The following is a 25,699-nucleotide window of genomic DNA, read 5'->3' as shown; positions in this document are numbered from 1 at the left end:
AACACAACTTTTTTTAACATAACGTATTATTATTAAGAAAGCTACACTCACAAAATTAACCCATTTGCTTCTGCAAAGCTAAATGTGTTGGGATATAAAATTAGTAATAAAATTGTATTTTTTTTTTAAATATATATATATATATATATATAATTATTAAAAATTAAGTGTATAACATTCTTCACATTGTATAGACCTTAAAATGTCAGATTCTAATTACTGTAAGAAGACTGGTCTATGAAAATACAGATCTTTCATTTATATTTTACTTCAAATCATTTCAAATCCAGTAAAATAAGGCCAGGAAGGACATAATGATCCATAGAAATGAACAATCAACCAGTCATTACTCAGTTGAGTGATGAATGACTGAACTAACATGCATTCTGTATACTCGCACTGTACCCATGCACAGAAATGCACCAATAACACCCTGCATTAAAATAAAAAAGAGACGCACAATGCCTGCAGACACAGAGACGCATTCAGACTGACACACAGACAACTACCCTGTCCCCCGTCCCATAAATTGCCCCACTCCCATATTCTCCCATAGCCCGTCACTTATCGCTTCGGAGGGTGTTGTTGCTGCTGCTGCCGCTGGGCTCTAGACAGCACCCTAAGGTGCCGAGTGCTCAGGAAGTAGATGCGAGCAATAAAACGCAGAGGGGCCCGTGGGGGCTGCTGTTGTTGCTGAGCATTGGATCGCCCCAGTGGGGGCAGGCAGCCAGGGGACTGGGCAGACGGACCCTGAATAGTAGACAGCACCTCCCCTGGGATCAGCAATGCAGGTGTCATTCCGCAGGGCAAAGGGGGTAGCCGGAACAAAGCAGGGGGCATCTGTGAAGGGGCAGCAGGGGATGGAATGGACTGAGCACAAGCCTGAGGGATCTGATCTCTGGGATTATGGGGCTTTTCCTTGGGGTTGGAAGGCAGTTTCCGGTCAGGGGGTAATTTGTTGCTCTGCATGGGCAGTTCTCGGGGTCGAGACAGCGGTTGACCCCCAGGGGCCACATCACGAGGCTTCACTTGAAGTTCCCGGTTGGAGGGTAATTTGGTGGATTGAGGGATAGGCAATGCCTGCTTTTGGGGCAGTTTTCTTGACTGTGGGGGAAGTTCCTGAAGCTTTGGGGGTTGGTTCTGCTCAGAGGGTAGTTTGGTGGGTTGAGGGGGCAATTCCCGGTCTGGAGGCAGTTCCTGCTGTTGGGAAGATGGTTCCTGTTCAAGAGTCTCTCCCAGAAGCTCCATCAGTTTCTCATTCTGAATTCTGCGGATGTGACACTGGGCCCGAAGCAAGTGATAAGAATCCAGGAAAACAAGGAGAGGGAGGGAGCCCTCTAGGAACAGCTGAGAGAGGGCCTGGAGGTGAATACAGAGAGAAAGGATAGTGAAGGATTAGCCAAGGAGTTAGTGAAAGGACAGGGAGCAAACCAGATGGAAGAAAAGCATTAAATATGACATGAATACACAATCTACACAAAGTCTTCAAGGAAAGAGAGAGAAAAAAACCACTTTTAATTGAATATAAAACACACTGGACCTTATTTTATTCATACGATCTTAAGATCATACAAAATATGTTATAATGTGATTAATAATTATTAAACAAATTCTATTTGAGATATCATTGTATTAAGTTGTAATATACAAATAAAGAACAATAAAATGTAAGTTATAATACAGTATCAGAAATGGGTTGTAATTTGATTATCATCTAACCATTTTGTCACTAAGCAAATTCTAAACTATTGTTATTTTGATTGACTCACAGCAATGCCATGGTGTAATGCACCGATATTACCCAATTTTGGAGTAACTTTAGAGGGGGGTGAAAATCACACTACAGGAGAGTTAAAAAAGAGAATGCTCCAATATGTTAGATCATTTTATTATTTCTCTATTGTTAGTATATAACTATATGCTTATCACCTGTAAAATGATTAAACACATAGTTAAAGTCAGATCCAGAGCATCAATGTGCTACTGGGAGCTAGCTGAACACATCTGGTGAGCCAATTACAAAAGAAAGTGTGTGTTGCCACCAATCACCAGCTAGCTCCCAGCAGTGCATTGCTGCTGCTGAAGATACGTACATATGTTTTCCACAAACGATACCAAAAGAACAAAGACAATGTGATAATCGAAGTGAATTTAAAAGAGTTTTAAAAATTACACTATCTGAATCATTAATGTTTATCTGTGGCTTTCATATCGCTTTAAGAATTTTGAAATAAAAAAAGACTTTAAAATGCTTAATTAAAGGGACATGAAACCCAAAATGTTTCTTTCATGATTCAGATAGAGCATACATGTTTAAAAAGCTTTCCAATTGACTTCTATCAATTTTGCTTCATTCTTTTAGTATTATTGAAGGAGCATCAATGCACGAATGGTAACTAGCTAAGCACATTGATAAGCCAATAACAAGAAGCATATATGTGCAGCTAGCAATCAGTAGCTAGCTCCCATCTCCTGAGCCTACCTAGGTATGCTTTTCAACAAAGGATACCAAGAGAAGAAAGCAAATTAGATAATAGAAGTAAATTGGAAAGTTGTTTTAAAAATGTACGCTATATCTGAATCAAGAAAGAAACATTTGGGGTTTCATATCCCTTTAAGGAGGACAAAAAAAACCACAGCAATATATATTCATTATTATGCTGTAAAATACCTCTGAAAATAGTGCTTGTTCCACTTCCTCCAAAGAGGCTGGAGTGTCTCCATCATACTTAAAGGGCAATGATACCCAAATGTTGAAATACTTGAAAGTGATGCAGCATAGCTGTAAAAAGCTAACTAGAAAATATCACCTGAACATCTCTATGTAAAAAAGAAAGATATTTTACCTCAAAAGTTTCTCAGTAGCCACATCCCATTGTAAAGGACTTCTAAGCAACAAATCAGTATGTCTGTCCCGGGACAGCAGAAGGAGCGAGCTTTCATGCACACTCATCTTATTTCCCTATTCAGTGTAAGGAAGTTTACAATGAAATCTCATGAGAATTAAGTGAAATCTCATAAGATCACAGTAAAAGAGTTCATGACCTCAGCACTGTTGATGTTGATTGGCTGCTGTTCGTTTTTTTTTTACCTGCAGCTAAGCAGCAGCTGAAGTATAACTTTTTACACAGAACTTACTCTGCTGAGCTGAGGAGATTGGGAGGTAAAATATTTTCCTTTTTTACATAGAGATGCTCAGGTGATATTTTTCTGTCAGCTTTTTACAGTTATACTGCATCAGTTTCAAGTGATTAAGCATATGAGTATTATGTCCCTTTAAGGCCAGATTACAAGTGGAGCGCTAATTTATCGCTTGCACGTAAACTCACAAATTCGCCCGTTTATGGGCGCACAAGTGCAATTACAATTTTGTGCTCCACTCATAATCTGGCCCTTAATGCGACAATAAAGTCAAAATTAAACTTTTATGATTCAGACATGGCATTGCATTTTAAATAACTTTCCCATTAACTTCTCTTATCTTTTTCATTATCTTGGTATCCTTTGCTGAAAAGCATACTTAGGTAGCCTCAGGGGCAGTAATACTCTACTGGGAGCTAGCTGCTCATAGGTGGCTGCACATATATGCTTCGTCATTGTAAGTGATATTGTGCTGAAAATGTTAAGAAGATAAACAGGTATATCCTTGTCCTTCTGACAAGACTTTTTGGAATATAAGGAAAGCAGAGGAAACTGTAGATTTGTTTGCGAGCTTGTAAAATATATCACATTAATCCACTTGACAAATCTGTTCTTAGTCAAGTATAATTGGTTACTGAGAACTCTGCAGCCTAAACTTATGAATGTGCATCAGTCACCAATAACTCACACAAAAAGGACCTACTGAATATCCACAACTAAATATACCTTATCAGGATTTCTGACGTTCTTATTATTCAAATGCACTGACTACTATTGATTGGTCCAGTTCTTTGAGCATCGGTCAGATCAGTAGTTTGAAAAGTATTTTGCAGTGTCCCTCAAGCAATGCTGTAAATAGATATTCATGGATTAAGATGGAAGGTGGTTGAGTCAGCTGACCATTGTCAAGCTGGTCTTATGGTAGAGTCACCTGAAGATAAAATATGCAATTTCATAACATACATTTCAAATCCTTAGTGGGCTGTTTCTTGAGAGGCATTCAGGAATAGCCTTTAGCTCCACTTTAATCTGATCTGTTCTTCTACATAATCTGAAATATATCATGCTAAAAAGTTTGCGTCAAATGTTAGCAATAAACAAATATATGGTCACAGCGCAAACCCAAAAATAAAGCAGTAGTTGAATATAAGGTATTTCCCTAAACCCTTATGAATATAGTACCAGAAACGAAATATATCTAGTAAAGACTCTTACTAGAAATTACCACTGCGCTGTTCAAAAACAGCTTAAAGGGACATGAAACACAATTTTTTTTTCTTTCATGATTTAGAAAGAGCATGTCATTTTAAATAACTTTCCAATTTACTTCTATAGTCTAATTTGCATCAATTTCTTGATAGGCTGAGTAGCTGTTGGTTGGTGGCTGCACATAGATACCTCATGTGATTGGCTCACTCATGTAAATTGATATTTCTTCAACAAAGCATATCTAAAGAATTAAGCAAATTAGATAATGGAAGTATATTGAAATGTTGTTTAAAATTGTATTATCTATCTGAATCATGAAAGCAAAGATTTGGGTTACATGTCTCATATATATATATATATATATATATATATATATATATATATATATATATATATATCTGAATGAAAGCTAAATAACAATTGAAATCAAGTTAAAAAATGTAATCATGTATCACACACACAAGACAATTTACACATAATAATGAGGCTAAAAACACATAATCATTACAATAAAAATACACAAAATAAGAAAAAAAAATGTAAAAGCTTGTATAGTTTGGAAGATTAGAACAGGTGAATCCATGTTTACTTAGCTGAGAGGTTACATGAAGCAGGTCAGCATAAGGGCATATGTTTGCTGCAGAGAGAATAGGAAAAATATTCTTATGCTGACATGCTACATGCTGTTCTAATCTTCCCAAGCTATACAAGCTTTTTAAGAAAGTATTTCTTATTTTGTGCATTTTTATTGTAACGATTATGTGTTTTTATAAAACATTGTTGTTATGTGTAAATTGTCTTATGTGTGATACAGGATTATTTTTTTTAATTTGATTTCAATTGTTATATATCTTTCAGTCCGATAATTATATATAGATTATGATGTGCACATCTTCAGGGTTTTAATTGGCCACATGTACTATATTGTTTGTTCAACATACTTTTACTTTGTGTTGCTAACATATACCCGAGGCCAGCACACAACTGGCCTATTGCTATGTTTAGACAGTTAGGATTTACTTCTTTCTGTACTATTAATAAATTATTTTTTGTTCTCAGTGATTGTACTGGTCAGAGATTCATTCCAATTGTTTAATTTAGCTATACTTTTGAGCTATTTTTTTATAAAAAAAGAGTGCTTGATTCCCTATCTATATAGGGCCTTAAGAAATTTTTGATGGTCCTTGTTCTCCTCTTGTAGTTTGTTGAAGAATATATATATATATATATATATATATATATATATATATACATACATATACATACATATATATACACACACACACATACATACACATACACAGTTGTATGCAAAAGTTTAGGCCCCCCTGACAATTTCCATGATTTTCATTTTTAAATAATTGGGTGTTTGGATCAGCAATTTCATTGTGATCTATCAAATAACTGAAGGACACAGTAATATTTCAGTAGTGAAATATTGGATTAACAGAAAATGTGCAATATGCATCAAAACGAAATTAGGTGCATAAATTTGGGCACCCCAATATAAATATTTCATCAATATTTAGTAGAGCCTCCTTTAGCAGAAATAACAGCCTCTAGAGGCTTCCTATAGCCTGTAATGAGTGTCTGGATTCTGGACCATTCCTCCTTGCAAAACATCTCCAGTTCAGTTAGGTTTGATGGTTGCCGAGCATGGACAGCCCACTTCAAATCACCCCACAGATTTAAAATGATATTCAGGTCTGGGGACTGGGATGGCCATTCCAGAACATTGTACTTGTTCCTCTACATAAATACCAGAGTAGATTTTGAGCAGCGTTTTGGGTCGTTGTCTTGTTAAAATATCCAGCCCCGGGGTAACTTCAACTTTGTGACTGATTCCTCAACATTATTCTCAAGTATCTGCTGATATTGAGTGGAATCCATGCAACCCTCAACTTTAGATTCCCAGTACCGGTACTGACCACACAGCCCCACAGCATGATGGAACATCCACCAAATTTTACTGTGGGTAGCAAGTGTTTGTCTTGGAACTGTCATGACCTTATCATTGCCGTGTCGCCACGGCTCATGGATCTCTCTCTGTATCCGCCGCTTCACGTTGCCTAGTAACATGACGCGGCCTTCCTATGTTAGGCCCCCCACACATCACTGGCCTTTAAATCTCCGGCGGGACTTCTCTCTGGTGCCCGTTTGTCAGATAGCGTTGCCCGCTTCCTGCTTCTTTTGGGTCCATGAGTGTTTTGCTCTACCTGCTTTAAAGGATAATTTGATACTGACCTTTGCTTTGCTTGACCACTCTAACGGATCATCCTCTGCCTTTAAGTTTCTGTACCTTGTACTCCCTCATCTCATCCAGAACCTGTTCCGTGACCCTGCATCATCTGTAAGTACACAGTTTTCTTTTCCTGCATACTAACTGTTTTTTCTTTCCCGAGTGGGTCACGTCCTGGTTTCCTCTCAGTGTGCTAGCGTGTGTTTTAATTATCACTCTAGCAGTTGGGTCTAATCCTGGACTGATTCAATATGGCTGACAGAACAAATGGGCCATAAAATGGACCCCGTTGAGCTATCCATGGCCGTGGCCCACCAGGGACAATTGCTTGGATCCCATGCCACAAATTTGCAATCCCTGGACTCCAAACTGGATCAGATAACTGTTTACTACAAAGTCTGGTTGCTCCATTACAATCCAACCCTACCTCACTGGCCTCGCCTCTCTCTGCCGTTCTAGCAACTCTTCCACAAGGGCAAATTGGCCCTAGGATACCCCTTCCTGACAAATATGATGGTAACCCCGAAGACTGTCGAGGTTTTTTGAAACAATGCCGCCTTCATTTTCGCAACAGCACTGCGCTGTTTACTACACCTTCTTCTAGGATAACATTTCTTATATCCTTGATGAAAGGAAAAGCCCTGGCCTGGATATCTCCCTTGTTGGAAAAGAACGATCCTATACTTCAAGATATAGATTCCTTCCTGTCCGTATTTTTGACTGTTTTTTTACAAACCTGGGAGATCCTCAGCTGCAGAAGCCGGTTTTTTAGACTTACGTCAGGGAACCCAGTCAGTAGCACATTATGCAACTGAATTCTGCACACTTGCGGCCGAGACCTTTTGGAATCAGAGCTCTTAGAGCGGCTTTTCGTAAGGGTCTCTCTAAACATCTCAAAGACGAACTAGTATATTGGGATCTTCCAGAATCCCTAGAAGATCTAATCAATCTTTGTATCAGACTTGATGCTAGGTATAGCGAACAACAACAAGAAAGAAAGAACTCGCAAGCCTTTATGTCACTCTTCATTTCGTCTAGCACCCTGTTTCTCCAATCCTGTGTCTATTGCTTCTACTTCTATGGAAGTTGGTACCATAAAGCTTACAGAGACCGAACTCCAGAGAAGACGCTCACTTGGTCTATGCCTTTACTGTGGTCTTAAGGGACACTTGTTGAGGGACTGTCCCACCAGACCAGTAAAAGCCAGGGCTTAACTCCAGATCAAGGGACTGAGTTAAGCCAAATTGAATTCTCTTCCCTCAACATACTCTTTGTGCCAGGGACTCTTCACCTAGTATATTGCAAACTCTATACTCAAGGCCTCATTGATTCTGGTGCTGGAGGTGTGTTCATAGATTCTACCTTTGTAACCACACACAGGATACCTCTACGATCAAAAGGGCACTCTTTCAAGGTTTGCACTGTTAGCGGTGATCCGCTGGGTTCTGGACTCATTCAGTTTTCTATTTTCCATTGGAGTTCTCCATTCTGAAACAATCAGTTTTTATGTCATTCCGACTCCCCAATTTCACATAATATTGGGTCTCCCCTGGCTCCAGTTACACAATGTTTTCTTGGGCACTAGGCAAATTAACTTCATGTTTGATCAACTGTTTACATAGCCCAGTCAAATGTCCAGCCACCATAGCACTCGCTATGGAAACCTCTAGTACCTTACCCGTTTCCTACCTGGACTTTCTTGATGTATTTTCCAAAAAAGAGGCGGAACACCTTCCTCCACATCGTCCCTTTGATTGTCCCATATACTTACTCCCTGAAGCTCCTTTGCCCCGTGGCAAGACTTATCCTCTTTACAGACCCGAAAACCTAGCCCTGGAAGAGTATATAAAGGATAACCTGGCTAGAGGTTTTATAAGATCCTCTTCTTCACCCGTGGGGGCCGGCTTCACTTTTGTGGAAAAAAAGGACGGAGGCCTTCCACCCTGTATAGACTTTAGAGGTCTAAATCAGATCACTATAAAACAGTTACCCATTACCACTAATTCCTGAATTGTTCACTTATCTGCAAGGATCCACTATATTTACCAAATTAGATCTTCGTGGCGCATACAACCTCATCTGAATGCGCAAGGGAGATAAATGGAAAACAGCTTTTAATACCCGCTTTGGGCATTACGATTATCTAGTCATGCCTTTTGGGCTCTGCAATGCCCCCCCCCCCCCACAGTGTTCCAACACTTTGTGAATGAGATTTTCCGGGATTATTTGAATGTCTTTGTTATCATCTACCTTGACGATATCCTCATCTTTACACAAAACTACCAAGATCATGTATTCCATGTCAGAAAAGTACTTCAACGTCTTAGAGATAATCATATTTTTGCCAAGATGGAAAAATGTTCCTTTCACCAGGACTCTGTTCCCTTCCTAGGATATGTAATAGGGTTAGGGTGTAATATCTAAAGCAGGCTTCGAAATGGATCCAACTAAACTTAATGCCATTATCTAATGGCCTAGATCTGACTTCCTTAAGGCACTCCAGCATTTCCTGGGCCTCGCCAGTTACTACAGGAAATTTATCAAAAGGTTTTGCCACCATTACGGCACCCCTTACTTCCCTGACAAAAAAGGGGCAAATCTGCAAAGAGTGGTCCCCAGATGCTATTCAGGCTTTTGATTCTCTAAAAAAGGATTTTGCTTCTGCACCCATTCTTCGTCATCCTAATCCTGAATACCAGTTTATCCTGGAAGTGGATGCTTCCTCAGTAGCTGCAGGAGCAGTCCTTTCTCCACGTATTCTTGAGTCTGGCAAGATTCATCCCGTTGGTTTCTTCTCCAAGACGTTCACCTCTTCTGAATTAAACTATGATTTGGGCAACAACATTGGTTAGAGGGTACCATTTAACCCTTCTGGATCCTTACTGATCATAAGAATCTACTTTACCTCCAGACAGCCAAATGTTTAAATTCCTGGCAAGCTCGATGGTCCTTGTATTTCTCTCGGCTCCACTATGTTTTATCCTACATTCCCGGCACGAAGAATATCAAGGCTGATGCTTTGTCAAGGCAGTTCCACTCCACTAATTCTCCAGAATCTGGCAATATTCTCCATCCACATGAGATCATAGCTCAACTATAGGTCTCTACCTTATAAGAATTACAAGCTGCTCAAAAGGACCTCCTTTCACTTGCAAACCCCCTGTTGGTCTACTTTTTGTTCCTGGGCCCCTCCGATCTAAATTGTTACTATTGGCTCATGACAATCCCCTTTCCGGACATCCTGGTATCAGCAACACTATTTTGAACCTTAAGCAAAATGTCTGGTGGCCCTCTTTAACTTGTGAGGTCAAAGATTATGTTTCTGCTTGCACTGTATGTGCATCCAACAAGATACCACGTCATCTACCTTCTGGCTTGCTCCAACCTCTACCTATTCCTCATCAGCCTTGGACTCATTTATCCATGGATTTCATTACGGATCTCCCTCTCTTAGCAGGAAACAATACTGTTTGGGTTATGGTCGACAGATTCACCAAATCAGCCCATTTTGTTCCATAGTCTGGCTTACCCTCTGCTAAAACCCTTTCCGAACTTTTTATTCAGCATGTAGTGAGACTGCATGGTTTCCCACTTGATATCGTCTCTGACAGGGGGGTTCAGTTTGTTTCACAGTTTTGGAAATCTCTTTGTAAACAATTTGGTACTTCCATCTCATTGTCTACATCTCATCATCTACAGTCAAATGGCCAAACCAAGAGGGTCAACCAGTGCTTGGAAACATATCTTAGGCATTATGTGGATCTCCTCCACTCTAGCTCGACCCACTACTTGCCTCTTGCTGAATTCACTCACAATGCCCGATACAACACTTCTCTTAAGACCTATACGGATTTCAACCTAGAACTTTTCCTCTTGGTACCTCATCTACAGAAGTTCCTGCTGCTGATCTCTCTGTCCACAGACTTTTTCACCATTAGTGAAAGATCCGCCTTCTCCTCACCAAAGCTTCTAACCAATATAAATTCTATGCTGATCGCAAACGAAAGAAGGCCCCTGAGTATAGTCCTGGAGACAAGGTTTGGGTTTCTACACATCATCTTCGTCTCAAGCAACCTTCTACTAAACTGGGGCCCCGCTATGTAGGTCCTTTCCGGATCTTAAGTCAGGTTTGCTCTACTGCTTCCTAAGACTCTTAAAGCTCATCCAGTTTTTCACGTCTCTCTTCTTAAACCAGTCACTTTTAATAGGTATTCCAAACCTAAGACCAATCCTCCACCTCTGCTGGTTCATGGACAACCTGTGTTTGAAGACAGTCATATCATAGATTCCAAACTTCATGGAAAGTTTTTGTACTCTTATCCACTGGAAAGGTTATCCTGTCATGGAATGGTCTTGGGAGCCAGCTCGTCAAGTTCATGCTCCTGCTTTAATTAAAGCTTTTCATAAGGCTCATCCTTCCAAGCCTAGTCCTATCCCCCGGAGGGGTCGTTGAGGAGGGGGTGCTGTCATGACCCGATCATTGCCATGTCGCCGCGGCTCCCGGATCTCTCTCTGTATCCGCCGGGTCACGTTGCCTAGTGAGACGACCCCCACACGTCACTGGCCTTTAAATCTCCACCGGGACTTCTCTCTGGTGCCCGTTTGTCGAATAGTGTTGCCTGCTTCCTTTGGGTCCGTGAGTGTTTGCTCTTCTACCTGCTTTAAAGGAAAATTTGACCATTGCCTGCCTGACTACTCTGCTGCCGAATCCCTTAACCTGCTTTAAAAGGATAATTTGACCATTGCCTGCCTGACTACTCTGCTGACGAATCCCTTAACCTTTTTTTAAAGGACATTTGACCATTGCTTTGCCTGACCACTCTATTGCCTCATCCTTAAACCTGCTTAAAGGGACATTGATCATTGCTTTGCCTGACCTCTCTATTGCCTCATCGTTAAACCTGCTTAAAGGGACATTGACCATTGCTTTGCCTGACCACTCTAATGGATCATCCTCTGCCTTCTTTAAAGTGATACTGACCTCTGCTTTGCCAGGTTACTCTAAACGGAACATCCTCAACCTGCTTTAAGTTTTTGTACCTTGTACTCCCTCATCTCATCCAGAACCTGTTCCATGACCCTGCATCATCTGTGAGTACACAGTTCTCTTTTCCTGCATACTAACTGTTTTTTCTTTTCTGAGTGGGTCACGTCCTGGTTTCCTCTCAGTGTGCTAGCGTGTGTTTTAATTATCACTCTAGCAGTTGGGTCTAATCCTGGACTGATTCAATATGGCTGACAGGACAACTGTGTTCTTTTGCCGCCATGCATAAGGCCCCTTGTTATGTCCGAATAACTCAATCTTTGTTTCATTAATCCACAGCACCTTCTTACAAAATGAAGCTGGCTTGTCCAAATGTGAGTTTGCATACCTCAAGCGGCTCTGTTTGTGGCGTGTGTGCAGAAAAGGCTTCTGCCGTATTACTCTCCCATACAGCTTCTCCTTGTGCAAAGTGCGCTGAATTGTTGAACAATGACACCATCTACAGCAAGATGATAATGTAAGTCTTTGGAGGTGGTCTGTGGGCTGTTTTTGACCGTTCTCACCATCCTTTGCCTCTCCTATATTTTACTTGGCCTGCCACTTCTGGCCTTAACAAGAACTAAGCCAGTGGTCTTCACTTTCCTCACTATGTTCCTCACAGTGGACACTGACAGCTTAAATCGCTGCAATAGATTTTTGTAGCCTTCCCCTAAACCATAATGTTGAACCATCTTTGTTTTCAGGTCATTTGACAGTTGTTTTGAGGCCCCCATGTTGCTACTCTTCTGAGGAGAGTCCAAGAGAACAACAACAACAACTTGCAATTGGCCACCTTAAATACCTTTTCTCATGATTGGATGCACCTGTCTATGAAGTTCAAGGCTTAATGGGCTCAACAAACCAATTGTGTGTTCCAATTAATCAGTGATAGGTAGTTACAGGTATTCAAATCAACAAAATAACAAGGGTGCCCAAATTTATGCACCTGTCTAATTTTGTTTGGATGCATATTGCCCATTTTCTGTTAATCCAATAAACCTCATTTCACTACTGAAATATTACGGTGTCCTTCAGTTATTTGATAGATCAAAATGAAATTGCTGATCCAAACATATTTATTTTCTGGTAAAAAATTTGAGTGACATGGGTGTTTAGCACAAAGATTATTATTTTATTTTTTTTAAAAAACTTGTTTATCTCATAGACAAATTTTGCTTTATGGATATCACATTCATATAGCAACATATTGGTGATGTATCCAGTTAAGAGTGTGTAGTAATTTGAAAATATGATGCATACATAACAAAACATAACTGACCTCACATTCTGCTTCAGTGCTCTGCAGCTCCTCCTGCAGGTGGCTGAGTGCAACATGTGGGTTACATTCCTGCAAGAGGCACTCTGTAAAAAAAAAAAACACACACACACACACAATTATTATTTTTTTAAATAAGGCTGCTCCATACCAGTGACTAACATTGACAAATATTTTAATTTCAAACTTAAAAAAAACAAAAAAACTAATCAACCCCATATGTATTATATAGTACATGTCATATTTCCACTAAGGAATTTGTTTTCAAATATTTAATGTTCCCACAAAAGTTTTAGGCAGGTGTGAAAAACATGCTGGCTGTAAAGTAAGGATTCTTTTAAAATAGAAAATTGTAATAGTTCATTTTTGACAATTAACAAAATGCAAAGTGAGTGAACAGAAGAAAAATCTAAAATTCAAATCAATATTTGGTGTGACCACCCTTTTACCTTCAAAACAGCATCAATTATTTTAGGTGCACTTGCGCAAAGTCAGGAATAAAACTGGGTGAGGAAAAGCCAACATTTTGGGAGGTTGCTAAAGACAGTTTAAGGTCAAAAGTCATACACCATGACAAGACTTAGCACAGCAACAAGACACAAGGTAGTAATCTGCATCAGCAAGGTCTCTCCCAGGCAGTTTTTGTTTTAAGGCAGATAGGGGTTTCCAGATGTGCTGTCCAAGCTCTAAAGAAACACAAAGAAACAGGGGAACGTAGATGCAGTGGTCGGCCAAGGAAATAGTGCAACAGTTGAAACACACATCATGCTTACTTCCCTTTGCAATTGGAAGATGTTCAGCAGAGCAATTAGCTAAAAATTGGCAGAAACCAGTGGGACCCTGGTACACCCATCTACTGTCCGGAGAAGTCTGGTCAGAAGTGGTCTTCATGGAAGACTTGCAGCCAAAACGCCATAATTCTGACATAGAAACAAATCAACTATACATGTAAACACAGTAACTGGGGTCCAGAAAATGTCAGCAGGTGCTCTGGATTGAAGAGTCAAAATTTTAAATTGTTTGCTTAAGCAGAATGAAGTTTGTTAGCCGAAAGGCTGGAGAGTGGTACAAGAATGAGTGTTTGCAGAAAACAGTGAAGCATGGTGGAGGTTCCCTGCAAGTTTGGGACTGCATTTCTGCAAATGGCATTTGGGGTTTGGTCGCAACTAATGATATTTTAATTTAGAATCTTTGTAATTCAACTGCCACACACTAATCATCGTTCCTACTCCAAACCATACAAAACTGTTGCTCCACTATAAAAAACAAAAAAACATACTGGAACCATAAAAGGTAAGAAAAAATAATGGATGAACATAAGAAAATTTGAAGATACACATAGCTACAGAGGCATAACATGACAAATTACATTAAAAAAAGAAGCTAAAATGAAAAACTTTCATGATTCAGATATAGAATGCATATGAAAAAAAGTTCCCATTTATTTTAAATTAGCAATTTTACTTCCTTCTCTTCTTATTTGTTTTTTGAAACTTGGTTCTTTGCCATGAGACCATACCTAGGTAGCCTAAGAAGCGTGCACATCTTGAGCACTAAATGGTTTGTAATGTCTACAGTACTGGATGTCATCACAGGATATAAAGAAACTGGAATCTGCTTAGAGGGCAAATAGTTCATGTTATAAAAAAAAAAAACTTACAAAGAAAGGCTTCATAACCTAAATGTGTATAGCTTAGAGGAGAGAGAGAGAGAGAGAGAGAGAAAAGAGTGGTGATAAAATAAAAACATTCAAATATTTTAAGGGACTTAATAAGGCAGAGGAACCAGAACATGGGGTCATGATCTCAATGTGAAGGTTAGTAAGTTCAGGACTCCGGGAAGCACTTAAATCAAATGGTGATTTATTTATGGAACATACTTTCATTACTTATAGTAAAGACAAATGGTATAAGGTACTTCAAGAATGCCTGGGATAAACATAAGGATAGCCTTGAAAAGAAATGATGTATAAACTTGGGCAGACTTGTTGAGATCACAAAGATGCATACTATTAAAACTGTGAATGATATAGGGATTATGCTACTGACATGATGAACTACTGAAAAGTACATAAATTGAGAAAAATATAAACAAGAATATATCAGGAAAAAAAAGGAAGAGACATTAATTTAAAAGCCAAAGAAAACAAAATACAGAAATTACATCCAAAATACAGAAATTTATATATCTTGACTTATATTCTTGTTAATACCTACCAGGTGAGACCCTTCATTTTCTAAGAGAACTGGGCAGAACCTGACCACTTTACCACCTTAAAGGAGAATTTTCTTGGAGGTTTATTCATTCATAGTGAAGGGATCCTGGTGAATAGTTACTAGAATAAGTGTCAGGATATGTATTCTGGATTTAATTTCTGGTCATCTGGGATCATTTAGTTAATACTTATGATTGTCAAACATACAGTTTAGTGAGAAAGAAAAGTATTAGAAATCTGTAATATAGCTGACTGACAACGCTCAGTTTGGGACACATCTGCTTCCACTGATCAGGATGTTGAAACTGCCCTTGTACCATCAGTCCTAAGTCTTTCTGGAACTGTAACCCCTTTGATTCAGTAACTATTAGAAAGGCGCAGCTCTATCCAAAATGAAATGGTAGTTTTTGTTAGGAAGTGGCATATATAGTATCATTGTGAAATAACAAATTACATTTTTTTTGTCAGCACAATAGCATGAACATCTGCCATTAATCCGGTCTATGTAAAGGTTCATCACTCACAGTCTTCCTATCTGGACAATAAGAATGTAAAACAATACGCTTTGAGGAATAAAAGTCAAAACAACCTTAGGTAGAATTTCTGAAACTGCATGTACTAAAACATTGTTCTTATAATGTACAAGATATGGTTTCTCCACTGACATGCTCGGTGATGTGAAACTCTTCTTGCAAAGGTGATAGCTACAAGAAAAAAGAATTTAAGTATAAAGAAAGCAGGAGGAGTATTTTTAGAAGAGCAACAAGCACAAGAGGTAAGTCCTAAGCTGGCAAAAACTCAAATATAAGTCAATGCTTGAATAATGTTCCTGTCCCCAAATTATTACTGAAATGATATATATGGAGGAAACATACTTTTAATGACATACAAATGAAATCCTTCCTTGGAAAAATGTTATGCAAAATTGAAAAAAAAGGCCCATTTTTATGCTGGATGTAGAAGCATTATGTAGTATCCTCCAAGAGGAATCATTTCCAAATTGTACAGTAAGCAAAAATTCTTTGGATCAACGAAATGGGAAAATCTAGGTCCAGCATCTTGAACATTCAGCATCCAAACTGTTGACTTTATGTGTAAAAAAAAAAAAAATACTGCAATCAACCAATGTGGTTTTATTGCTAGTTATCTGAGTAATGGATACCAAGGCCAAAAAATGTCAATAAATGTTGGTTGTCTTCTTTTTACTGAGCATCAGTGGAAATGGGGGGATTCTTCATCCCCTCTTGAAAACAAATATAGGACACTATTCTCTTGTCTATTAGTAACTTTTACAGATTGTCCTTAAAGTGTTACAATACCAAGGTGATTGTGTTCACTGCGTTTGAATGTTATTTTTGATTTCTCTTTATCCAAACATCCTTGTTTGTATTACCCCCTGACATGCTGCTCCACTGACCAGTTTTCTGGAATCGGTCTTCATCCTGATATAAAGGAGTTCTGGGAAGGGAAGGTCTTTTGCGAGATTGAAAACAAAGAATACAGGCATTGTTTGATATGTAATAGAAAGTGGATTATCTGGGACAAATTGGCCCTTTTTCCCATTCATCAGGAAACACTGTTGCAATGAATGCATTTGTTATCTTGCCAATTTGACAACATGGATTGTCAGTGCCCCTAACATCTTCATCCAAGCTCTGTCCATGAGAATAATGTACTGTGGCACACTGGTTAGATACAAAACAATGTTATGGGTCTTCTGAAGTGGAGAGGGTTAAAACAGTATTTAAAACCTTCACATAAACATAGTTTATTTAGGTTGGTAACCTCTGTCTCTTTTCTCCTTTATTATCCAATCATAGTTTGGAGAAGCTGTAACATTTATCTTGTGTGTATAGAACTTTCTTTCTGTGAGTTGGCCACAAGTATATTGTCGAGATAATGAATTATGAAAATTCCTCTTTTCCAAGTTTCTGCAATGTTGATGAAATTCCAAACAAAATAGCCATGAATTGTTGTGCCCCCACTACAAACCTGGCATAATGCATATATGTAGGCATTCTTTATATCTATAGAGCCAATGAAAACAATGACATATTAATTTCAAAACTGTTAGGAATTATTAAGAAGTTATCATGAACTAGCCTGGAGACAGAAAACCCCCCAGAGAAAATGGGACTTTTTGAATAACTATTGCCTCAGGTCAATGATTTATATTTTAAATTATCATGTCCTTTTTTCTTAAGAGGTGGTACAAAGTGTGGAAGATGAAACCAAAGTCTGAATTCTAGTTGATAACCTCTTATACCCAATTGTAAGAGATTGATTTACCAAAATGTATTTGAAAAGAGACAAGTGAGCACCTACAGAGGACATTTGGGTAAGCATAAAATTACCACTTTCCTGCAATGAGGATGGTCTACCACATTTCAGTCTCTCTCTTGAGCATAGGGTTTCCAGGCTTATAAATTAAATGTTTCTCTGGTAGAAGAGGTTTTACTGGAATGAAATTGAGTTGTACAGTATTTAGAAGCAAGGAGATGATTTTCTAGGTAAAAAGGGACTTTTACCTTCTATTCACTCTGAAATGGTAATTTGTTTTGTAAATAACACATTCATCGCCAAAAGTAAATTCAACAAATTTAACGTTCGAATTGTAATCTGCATCCCAATGTTACAACCATAAGGCTTACCAAATGTAAAGCAACCTCACTCTTGCCATTCAGCTTCAAAAGTTTATTCATAACTTCAGAGTAGAATTATTTCACTAAAGAAAGGGAAGCAAAAGTCTGCCCATCCTGCATTTTAGAATTATTTCTTGCAGCAAATGAAATCAAACACTAGGGGGTAAGTCACAATCCTTTAGAAAAATATTATCAAATGATTTATCTACAAATATCCCCTTAGACTTTAATGGTGATTCTCTGTTGAAAAATATTTTTTCTAAAGGCTTGTGATTGACCCATAAGTTTAATAACTTAAGAACATAGCTAAGATTCCATAAAATGTTGTTCCATTTTTTCCATATCTTTAAAGGCCCCTGAATCATCAGTGACAAGTACCATTTTTTGGTGTGAAGGGTAATGATGGCTTCAACTTGAGGAGGACTTGAATATAGAAAACTTGTCTAGCAAAATAACACATTTAAATATCTTTTTTCAGCTGCTTTTACCTTTTAGTAAATGTATCCATATAAATGTTCTTAATAACATCAGAATTGGAAATGTATAATTCAAGCATTGCTTTCATACCAATCTAATGAGGTAGACTCCCAGGCAGCCTTGTTAGAAAGTACACATCTCTTGTACAATATGGGAGCAATTGTGGGAAAATATAACATTATTAAATAAATTAACATAAGCGCATCCTAAACCAAAGACACAGCACTTACCTATTAAATCTAGTGGTCTGAGCATCCTTAGCATTTGAAAGTCCAGCAGGCCTCTTCATCTGAAGGAATAAAACTAAAACTGTGTGCATTCTATACAGTACAAGACAACTAAAGGCTAATACTTAAGCTAAAAAAAATGTAATATGTTTTTCCAAATCCCTGGTGTCTAGTGGCTACTAGAACCAGTAATTCATCTGTCCTGATACAACTATTTAAGCTATGTACACATGTGCATGAACAACTTGACCTGATGTCCCCTATGTATACAAACATTCCAAAGTATTACTGGGGCATATATGGGGAACTCATAAGCAAACCTTCAAGCTTATAACAGCACCTCGGAAAACAACTGCAGACCAACTTCATGGCATAAGGTCCTACATAACAAGAGTCTGACAACCAGAATCTTCAAAGTGCTTCCTTCCTGACCAGCAGAAAACCAGCAGGTAAGGGGAACAAAAGCTCACAATGGAAGAAATACAAAAAGAGTAATGAATATCTCCCCCCCCCCAAAAAAAAAAAAAATAATGAAGGAGAAAGGAACTTAGGCAATTTCCATCTTGGGATGGAGAGAACCTCCAAGAGAAACCATCAGTGATAAAGGAGGAGTGGTCACTATCTATCCATTCCCCCTAGAGGAAGAGGGGATTCATCTGGTAAGTGTGTTAACTTGGTTAGCCAAGATATATAGTTAAAGATACAGACATCAAGTAGTCCTCTGTAAAAGTGAAATATTGACATTTAAGAGCAGACAGACACATGCAAAGATATAAACAATGATTTTATGAAACACTAGGGCAGGAAGACTTCTCTGAAGTGGAAATTAACCTCAAACAGATACCTAGAAATATGAAAAATCCCCCAAAAAACAAAAGAAGGATGAATATAGATAAAAATATATTAGTGTAGTAGCAAAAACAAACAAAAAAAAGTGGGATAAGAAAAAGGCTGTAGAGAAAAGATGAAATAGTAAAAAAAGCGACAATTTAACAAGTATTCTACCACAGAACATGAACAGTTATAGAGCAAAGATTCATATAAAAATATTAATTGAAGTCATTTAAGTTTGTGACTAATAAAAGATTAGGCTGATTTAAGATGAATATAGATGCAAAAAAAACAATAGCTGGATATGTAGGAATAACAGAATCAAGCTAGGTTCCTTAGCAAATCAAGTTTTTTTCTGAACTAGAAACATGTTTTTTTTATGCAAAGGGGTCAAATATTGAGAATTTTACTAATTTGCCTTTAAGAGAATATCAAAATCCACTAAAAGAGCCATCTAGAAACTTATAACGGTTAACTTAACGGGACATAAAAGTGCAAAACGAAAATGCTCTAATTTGTAAGAACATTTAATTATTACACAATTGATTGCATACAACTATATGTTTTATCCTTGGTTAAACACTTAGTAAAAGTAAGCTCCAGAGGAGCAGTGCACGACTGGGAGCTGAAAGCTGAACACATGATCTGGGGAGCCAGTGGACAAGACGCATGTTTGTATAACCACCAATCACCAGCTAGCATCTAGAAATACACACTAAACTATAAGGCAAGGAAGATAAAAATGTGCCATGAGTGCTCTAAATATTGTGCAATAAGTAAAATAATATAAAACCTCACAGATTTACATCCCTACATAACTTTTACTTTTGTGTTCCTTAGAGCTGCCACCTCTGATAGAAAGAGACTCTACTACTGTACTATGTCAATATATTCCATGTTACCTACAGTGGCCCTTAACAATACCAGCTAGATGGAATCTTTACTTACTAAATAAAAAACATATATATTTTTTTTTTTTTAAATGTTTGTTTACCCATAGAAACATTTTTTTTTTATAACTATAACAAAGAAAACAGAGCATGGATAGAATGTATGACAACCCATACTTTGGCTTATGTTTGAAGCCAAATATTCGTCAATATGTACTGAAACACAACACACAAATAGAAATTACAGTGTTGAATGTAAAAAATGTTGGACACTAAAACAAGAAAAACAAACAAAAAAATTGAAAAATGTAAAACTGAAATACAGGATACACATATCCTATAAACATACAGATAATACATAAGGATTCACTGTGAGAAATAAGAGAAAGACAAACATGTAAATACGACACTTAAAATACCACAATTATGGCCCACACAAATTTATATATACACACACACATACACATACACACACCGGCCAATTTATTAGGTAGAACTGTTCAATTGCTTGGCAACACAAATTGCTAAACAGCCAATCACATGGCAGCAACTCAATTCATTTTGGCATCTAGATGTGGTGAAGACAACTTGCTGGAGTTCAAACCGAGCATCAGAATGGGGAAGAAAGGGGATTTAAGTGACTTTGAACATGGCATGGTTGTGTGTGCCAGACAGGCTGGTCTGAGTATTTAAAAAACTGCTGATCTACTGGGATTTTCATGCACAACCATCTCTAGGGTTTACAGAGAATGGTACGAAAAAAAGAAAAAATATCCAGTGAGCAGCAAGTGTGTGGACGAAAATGCCTTGTTGATGTCAGAGGTCAGAGGAGAATGGGCAGACTGGTAACTCAAATAACCACTCGTTACAACCAAGGTATGCAGAATACCATCTCTGAACGCACAACACGTCAAACCTTGAAGCAGATGGGCTACAGCAGCAGAAGACCACACCGGATGCCACTCCTGTCAGTTAAGAACAGGAAAACTGAGGGTACAATTCGCAAGGGTTCACCAAAATTGGACAATAGAAGATTGGAAAAACATTGCCTGGTCTGATGAGTCTCGATTTCAGCCATGAAATTCAGATGGTAGGGTCAGAGTTTGGCGTAAACAACATGAAAGCATGGATCCATCCTGTCTTGTATCAATGCTTCAGGCTGGTGGTGTAATGGTGTGGGGGATATTTTCTTGACACACTTTGGGCCCCTTAGTACCAATTGAGCATCGTTTAAATGCCACGGCCTACCTGAGTATTGTTGCTGACCATGTCCACCCCTTTATGACTACAGTGTACCCATCTTCTGATAGCTACTTCCAGCAGAATAATGCACCATGTCACAAAGCTCAAATCATCTCAAACTGATTTCTTGAACATGACAATGAGTTCACTGTACTCCAATGGCCTCAACAGTCACCAGATATCAATCCAATAGAGCACCTTTGGGATGTGGTAGAACGGCAGATTCACATCATGGATGTGCAGCTGACAAATCTGCAGCAACTGCGTGATGCTATCATGTCAATATAGACCAAAATGTCTGAGGAATGTTTCCAACACCTTGTTGAATCTATGCCACAAAGAATAAAGGCAGTCCAACCCGGTACTAGCAAGGTGTACCTAATAAAGTGGTTGATGAGTATGTATGTATGTATATATATATATATATATATATATATATATATATATATATATATATATATATATACACACACGCACATATATACATACAAATAAAAAATGAAAGTCCTATAGCAGAAAAAAAGGTTGTATGAAAAAAGTGGCTGTGAAAAGGTTCTAAAATTAGAGAAACCACACATACGTCCAAAAATGCTAAATTTGAGAGTTATCATTTAAAAGTACAGGACAGATATGGAGATATGACATAGGTAGATTTTATGCAGAGAAAAGGAGACACTCACGAATCTTTCGCAGCTTCCCACGACAGGATGCGCACGTTTCACGCAGCAGCTGATATTTGATAGCCAGGTTGGCTTTTCCAGTTTCCAAGCGAGGACGAAGAGACAGGTTTTTCTGAGCTAGTTCAAAGTTTGAAGCCAAAGATGCCTTTCTCTCTTCTTGAAGAGACTGCACCTGGAGAAAACATGTAGAAGGAAGTACAGAGGAGACCAAATCAGAAAAGAGGATGACTGTATTGCATTATATGATAGATACTCATTAAGATCTGATTTTCCTGACCAAGATTACCAAGTTGTTCTAACAGATTTTAAGAAGATCTATGGTGAATACATGCAGCTTGCTATTAAGCAATGATTTGAATCAACATTCTGACGGTAAAGTGACAACAAAATAGACCTAAAACATTACTCTGTGTGGAAAACAATATAAAGAGAAACTAAAGATGTAGCATTGTGTATTTACCTACTTTCTCAACCTGTGGTTCATGTACCCCTGGGGTACCTTAAGAATTGCCAAGGGGTACTGCAGGAGTTGCCTTTTCATGTTTATTTTGTCCCCCTGGTGTAGCTATGTTTCACGTCCTGATGTGGCTATGGTAAACATTCTGTATATCACAGAATATCAGAAAACCCTCAAGTACCACTAAGATGCCAGCATTTGAGTATTAACTAGAGAAACCCCCAGAGTCTAACCTGTTAGAGTCATTTGAGGATTGACAAAAGGCATTCCACCGTAAAAGTACCAAGCAAATTGTATCACTGTGAGAAAGTGTCACAGAAAAATGTCACAAAGTGCTACAGTGACATATCACTAAAGTGCTAGATAAAGTGTACTTTTCCCAAGTGTCACAGAATGAAAGGAATCAAACTTTGAAATTAAAATTTGAAAAGGTAGCCTTTTTCCTTAATGAGAGTTTTAAATCAATATGTTTTACTTGGGGTACAGAAAAAAATTGTATGCATTCAGTTGAGAAGTACTGGTGTAGAGAAAGGATTGTGAGATCCCACAGACAGATTTAGAGCACTGTGTTTGTTTTGGGAACAAGAGGATGTCTTGCAGTGTTATTAGAAACTTTGGTCAACTAGGCTCTTTTTTCCTACTGTTGGTGCACTTTAAGAAACCTTGCATTACGCACTTCAGTTAGTTAAGTTTGTTAAAACAGGAATGAGTTAACCAATATTTAAGAATTTGCAGAAAATCACAGTATTACAAAAATATTTTATAGCAGTTTATTGAATAATTCTGTGTCTTAAAAATAAACGAACATAAATCACAATTTGGACAGTACACATCTGGATTCTATTTACTAAAATAGAATAGAAATAATATTTAACACATATATAAGGCACTTATTTTTTTCAGTTTCCTTTGCCTTCAGATATATCTATAAAAATTTTGAGAGCGGCACGTTAGAAAAGGATGTGATTTAAACAATAGGGAAACTAACAGACATACAGAAACACAGATATAAATAAACATTTCAAAGATTACAATTATTGAAGGGCTGAAAAATATACACAAAATTACAAGAGTAAAAATATGTCAAATGAAACAACGACAAAATGTTGAAAATGTGTACATTGTATAAGGAAAAGCAGAGAATCATGAAAACAAGGGAGTTGTAGACAAGTGATTAGAGAAAACCATGCAGGCAGATAAACAGACACAATATGCACATTGGAGAGAGGGGGGAAAAAAGGCAAAAAAACACCACCACCACATACACAATGATACATGTACTCATGGTTATTCAATAATGAGAGAATGGGAAACTGAGAACAAAGAAAAGATGCAAGGGGAGGGAGAAACAAGGGTATGTAAAGAATAGACGGATAAAGAAAAACAGAAAAAAAGAAAGACAGAGTGAGGGATCAGTACTCTGATACAAAGCCTAGGTCTAGCAGGCCTGCAATATCATAACAAACACTGGTGCCAAAGTGAATTGCAAGAGAATTGCTTTATCAATTGTGTGTGTGTGTGTGTTTTTTGATACAAGTGCAGTTGAGGTATGAGTGCTGTACATTCCTTGATAAATACAAAGAAGATATATGTTAATACAGCAGAGCTTTACAGATACAGAGGCCTGTGTGCATGCTAACATCACGAAGACGCTACAGGTTCTGTGTATATACATCACAAGGCTGGCGTAGCTACAGGCTGTGTGTAATCATAAGAAGGATATGTGGGTGGTACAGGCCCAGTGTATGTATCATTAAGGTCTGTGGTTGTTATTCTTTGTGCCTATACATATAAATGTATACAGATATTAAAAGACTGTGCATCACAGAGGTCTATGTCTGATATAAAAAAATAAGGAGCTCTGCATATTAATACAAAGGAAGTGGATGCTACAAACATTATATATAAACAACATTGTGTATGATAATCACTAGCTATATTTATTAGCAGGCTGTTCACAGATTAAAGGTTTGCATATAAACCAGGTGTGAGCAGATGTTCTTAATAAATAAGTCTAGGAGATTTCAGATGCATAGGCCTTGACAACCTAAGACAAGTGTCTGTATTTTACAGGCTCCAGATGAACTAAATCACAGGAGTGCATAATGTGCACAGGACCATTCATTACATCTGGAGAGTCAATGGTTGTTAATAGCTGTGTTTATGTACAACAAATAGGTTCCCAAGACTGTTTGTACAGCACTGTATGTTTTGCATGATAAAAAAAAGAATATCACAGGAGGGCCTGTAATTGTTAGTCTTTGATGGGTTATCATAGTGGCTGCAGGTATGTATAAATTTAAAGGGCCTGTATGAAATCTAACACAGAGGGGGCTGTTTACACAGTGCAGGTCACACTATCTGTTTTTCTATGGAATATTTAGGTTATATATGATAACATTTCTTTATGTAATAGAAAGGAGCCTAAGTTCCATTGCTATTCCCCAGGAGGGTGTATAAGCAAATCAAGCCCCATATATATAGCAGGCAGGTGACTGTATAGGTGATGCAGACACCTAGCATACAATGGTGGGGTATACGGGGTCGTGTGTATGAATCAAGGCTTGGGCTGTATGACAGGTCCAGGCTCAACAGGCAGGGTCTGCAGCTGATCCATGTCTCAGGTGATGTATGCACATAGCAGCACACACAGCAGGAACATACATGCACACACAGTACCTGCTCGCTCAGGCGGACGATGCGCTGCAGTTTCCCCTCGTCCTGCAGAAGCTGTCGGAGCTGCTCGGTGCTAAGTACCCCGAACCGGTCCGATGGACTGAAGCCACCGCCGCCGTTGTTGGCCTCCGGGGAAGAATCGGAGCGGGCGTTTGGCTTCGAGCTGCCGGGCTCTGAGGATATGTGGGGGCGGGTGACCCCCGGCTTCGCGCTGTCGTGCTCCGGGGACGAATGGGAGCGGCTCCCCGGGTTCATGCTGCCGGGCTCCGGGTCCACTCTCAATCCCGCGGTCCCCGCAGTCTGCAGCGGGGGGCGCAATACCCGGAGCGGCCACCAGAGGGCGCGCGTAGTCTTCTGTATGTGTCCAGCTCGGGGTGTAAGAGCTGCCGCCTGGAGCTGTGTCTACCTATACACAGAGCTAAATATACCTCACACAGATCTGTTGTATATATTATTATGCCTGAAATATGTGCA

General features: G+C 38.5%; 1 protein-coding gene across 1 annotated transcript; it reads right to left on the bottom strand.

Moving 5' to 3' along the window:
- Positions 1–244: 244 nt before the first annotated feature.
- VPS37D (VPS37D subunit of ESCRT-I) lies at positions 245–25,480 on the bottom strand. The gene is made up of 4 exons (XM_053705249.1): positions 25,229–25,480; positions 22,093–22,264; positions 12,892–12,974; positions 245–1,359 (listed from the first exon to the last, which is right to left on the bottom strand). The coding sequence occupies exons 1-4, from the start codon at positions 25,478–25,480 to the stop codon at positions 565–567; spliced, it is 1,302 nt and encodes a 433-aa protein (XP_053561224.1). The 3' UTR covers positions 245–564.
- Positions 25,481–25,699: the final 219 nt, after the last annotated feature.

Source organism: Bombina bombina, chromosome 3 (genome assembly GCF_027579735.1).
Source record: "Bombina bombina isolate aBomBom1 chromosome 3, aBomBom1.pri, whole genome shotgun sequence".
Classification (NCBI taxonomy): domain Eukaryota; kingdom Metazoa; phylum Chordata; class Amphibia; order Anura; family Bombinatoridae; genus Bombina; species Bombina bombina.
Note: the sequence above shows the minus strand (reverse complement) of the source record. Positions and strands in the feature narration are given on the sequence as shown.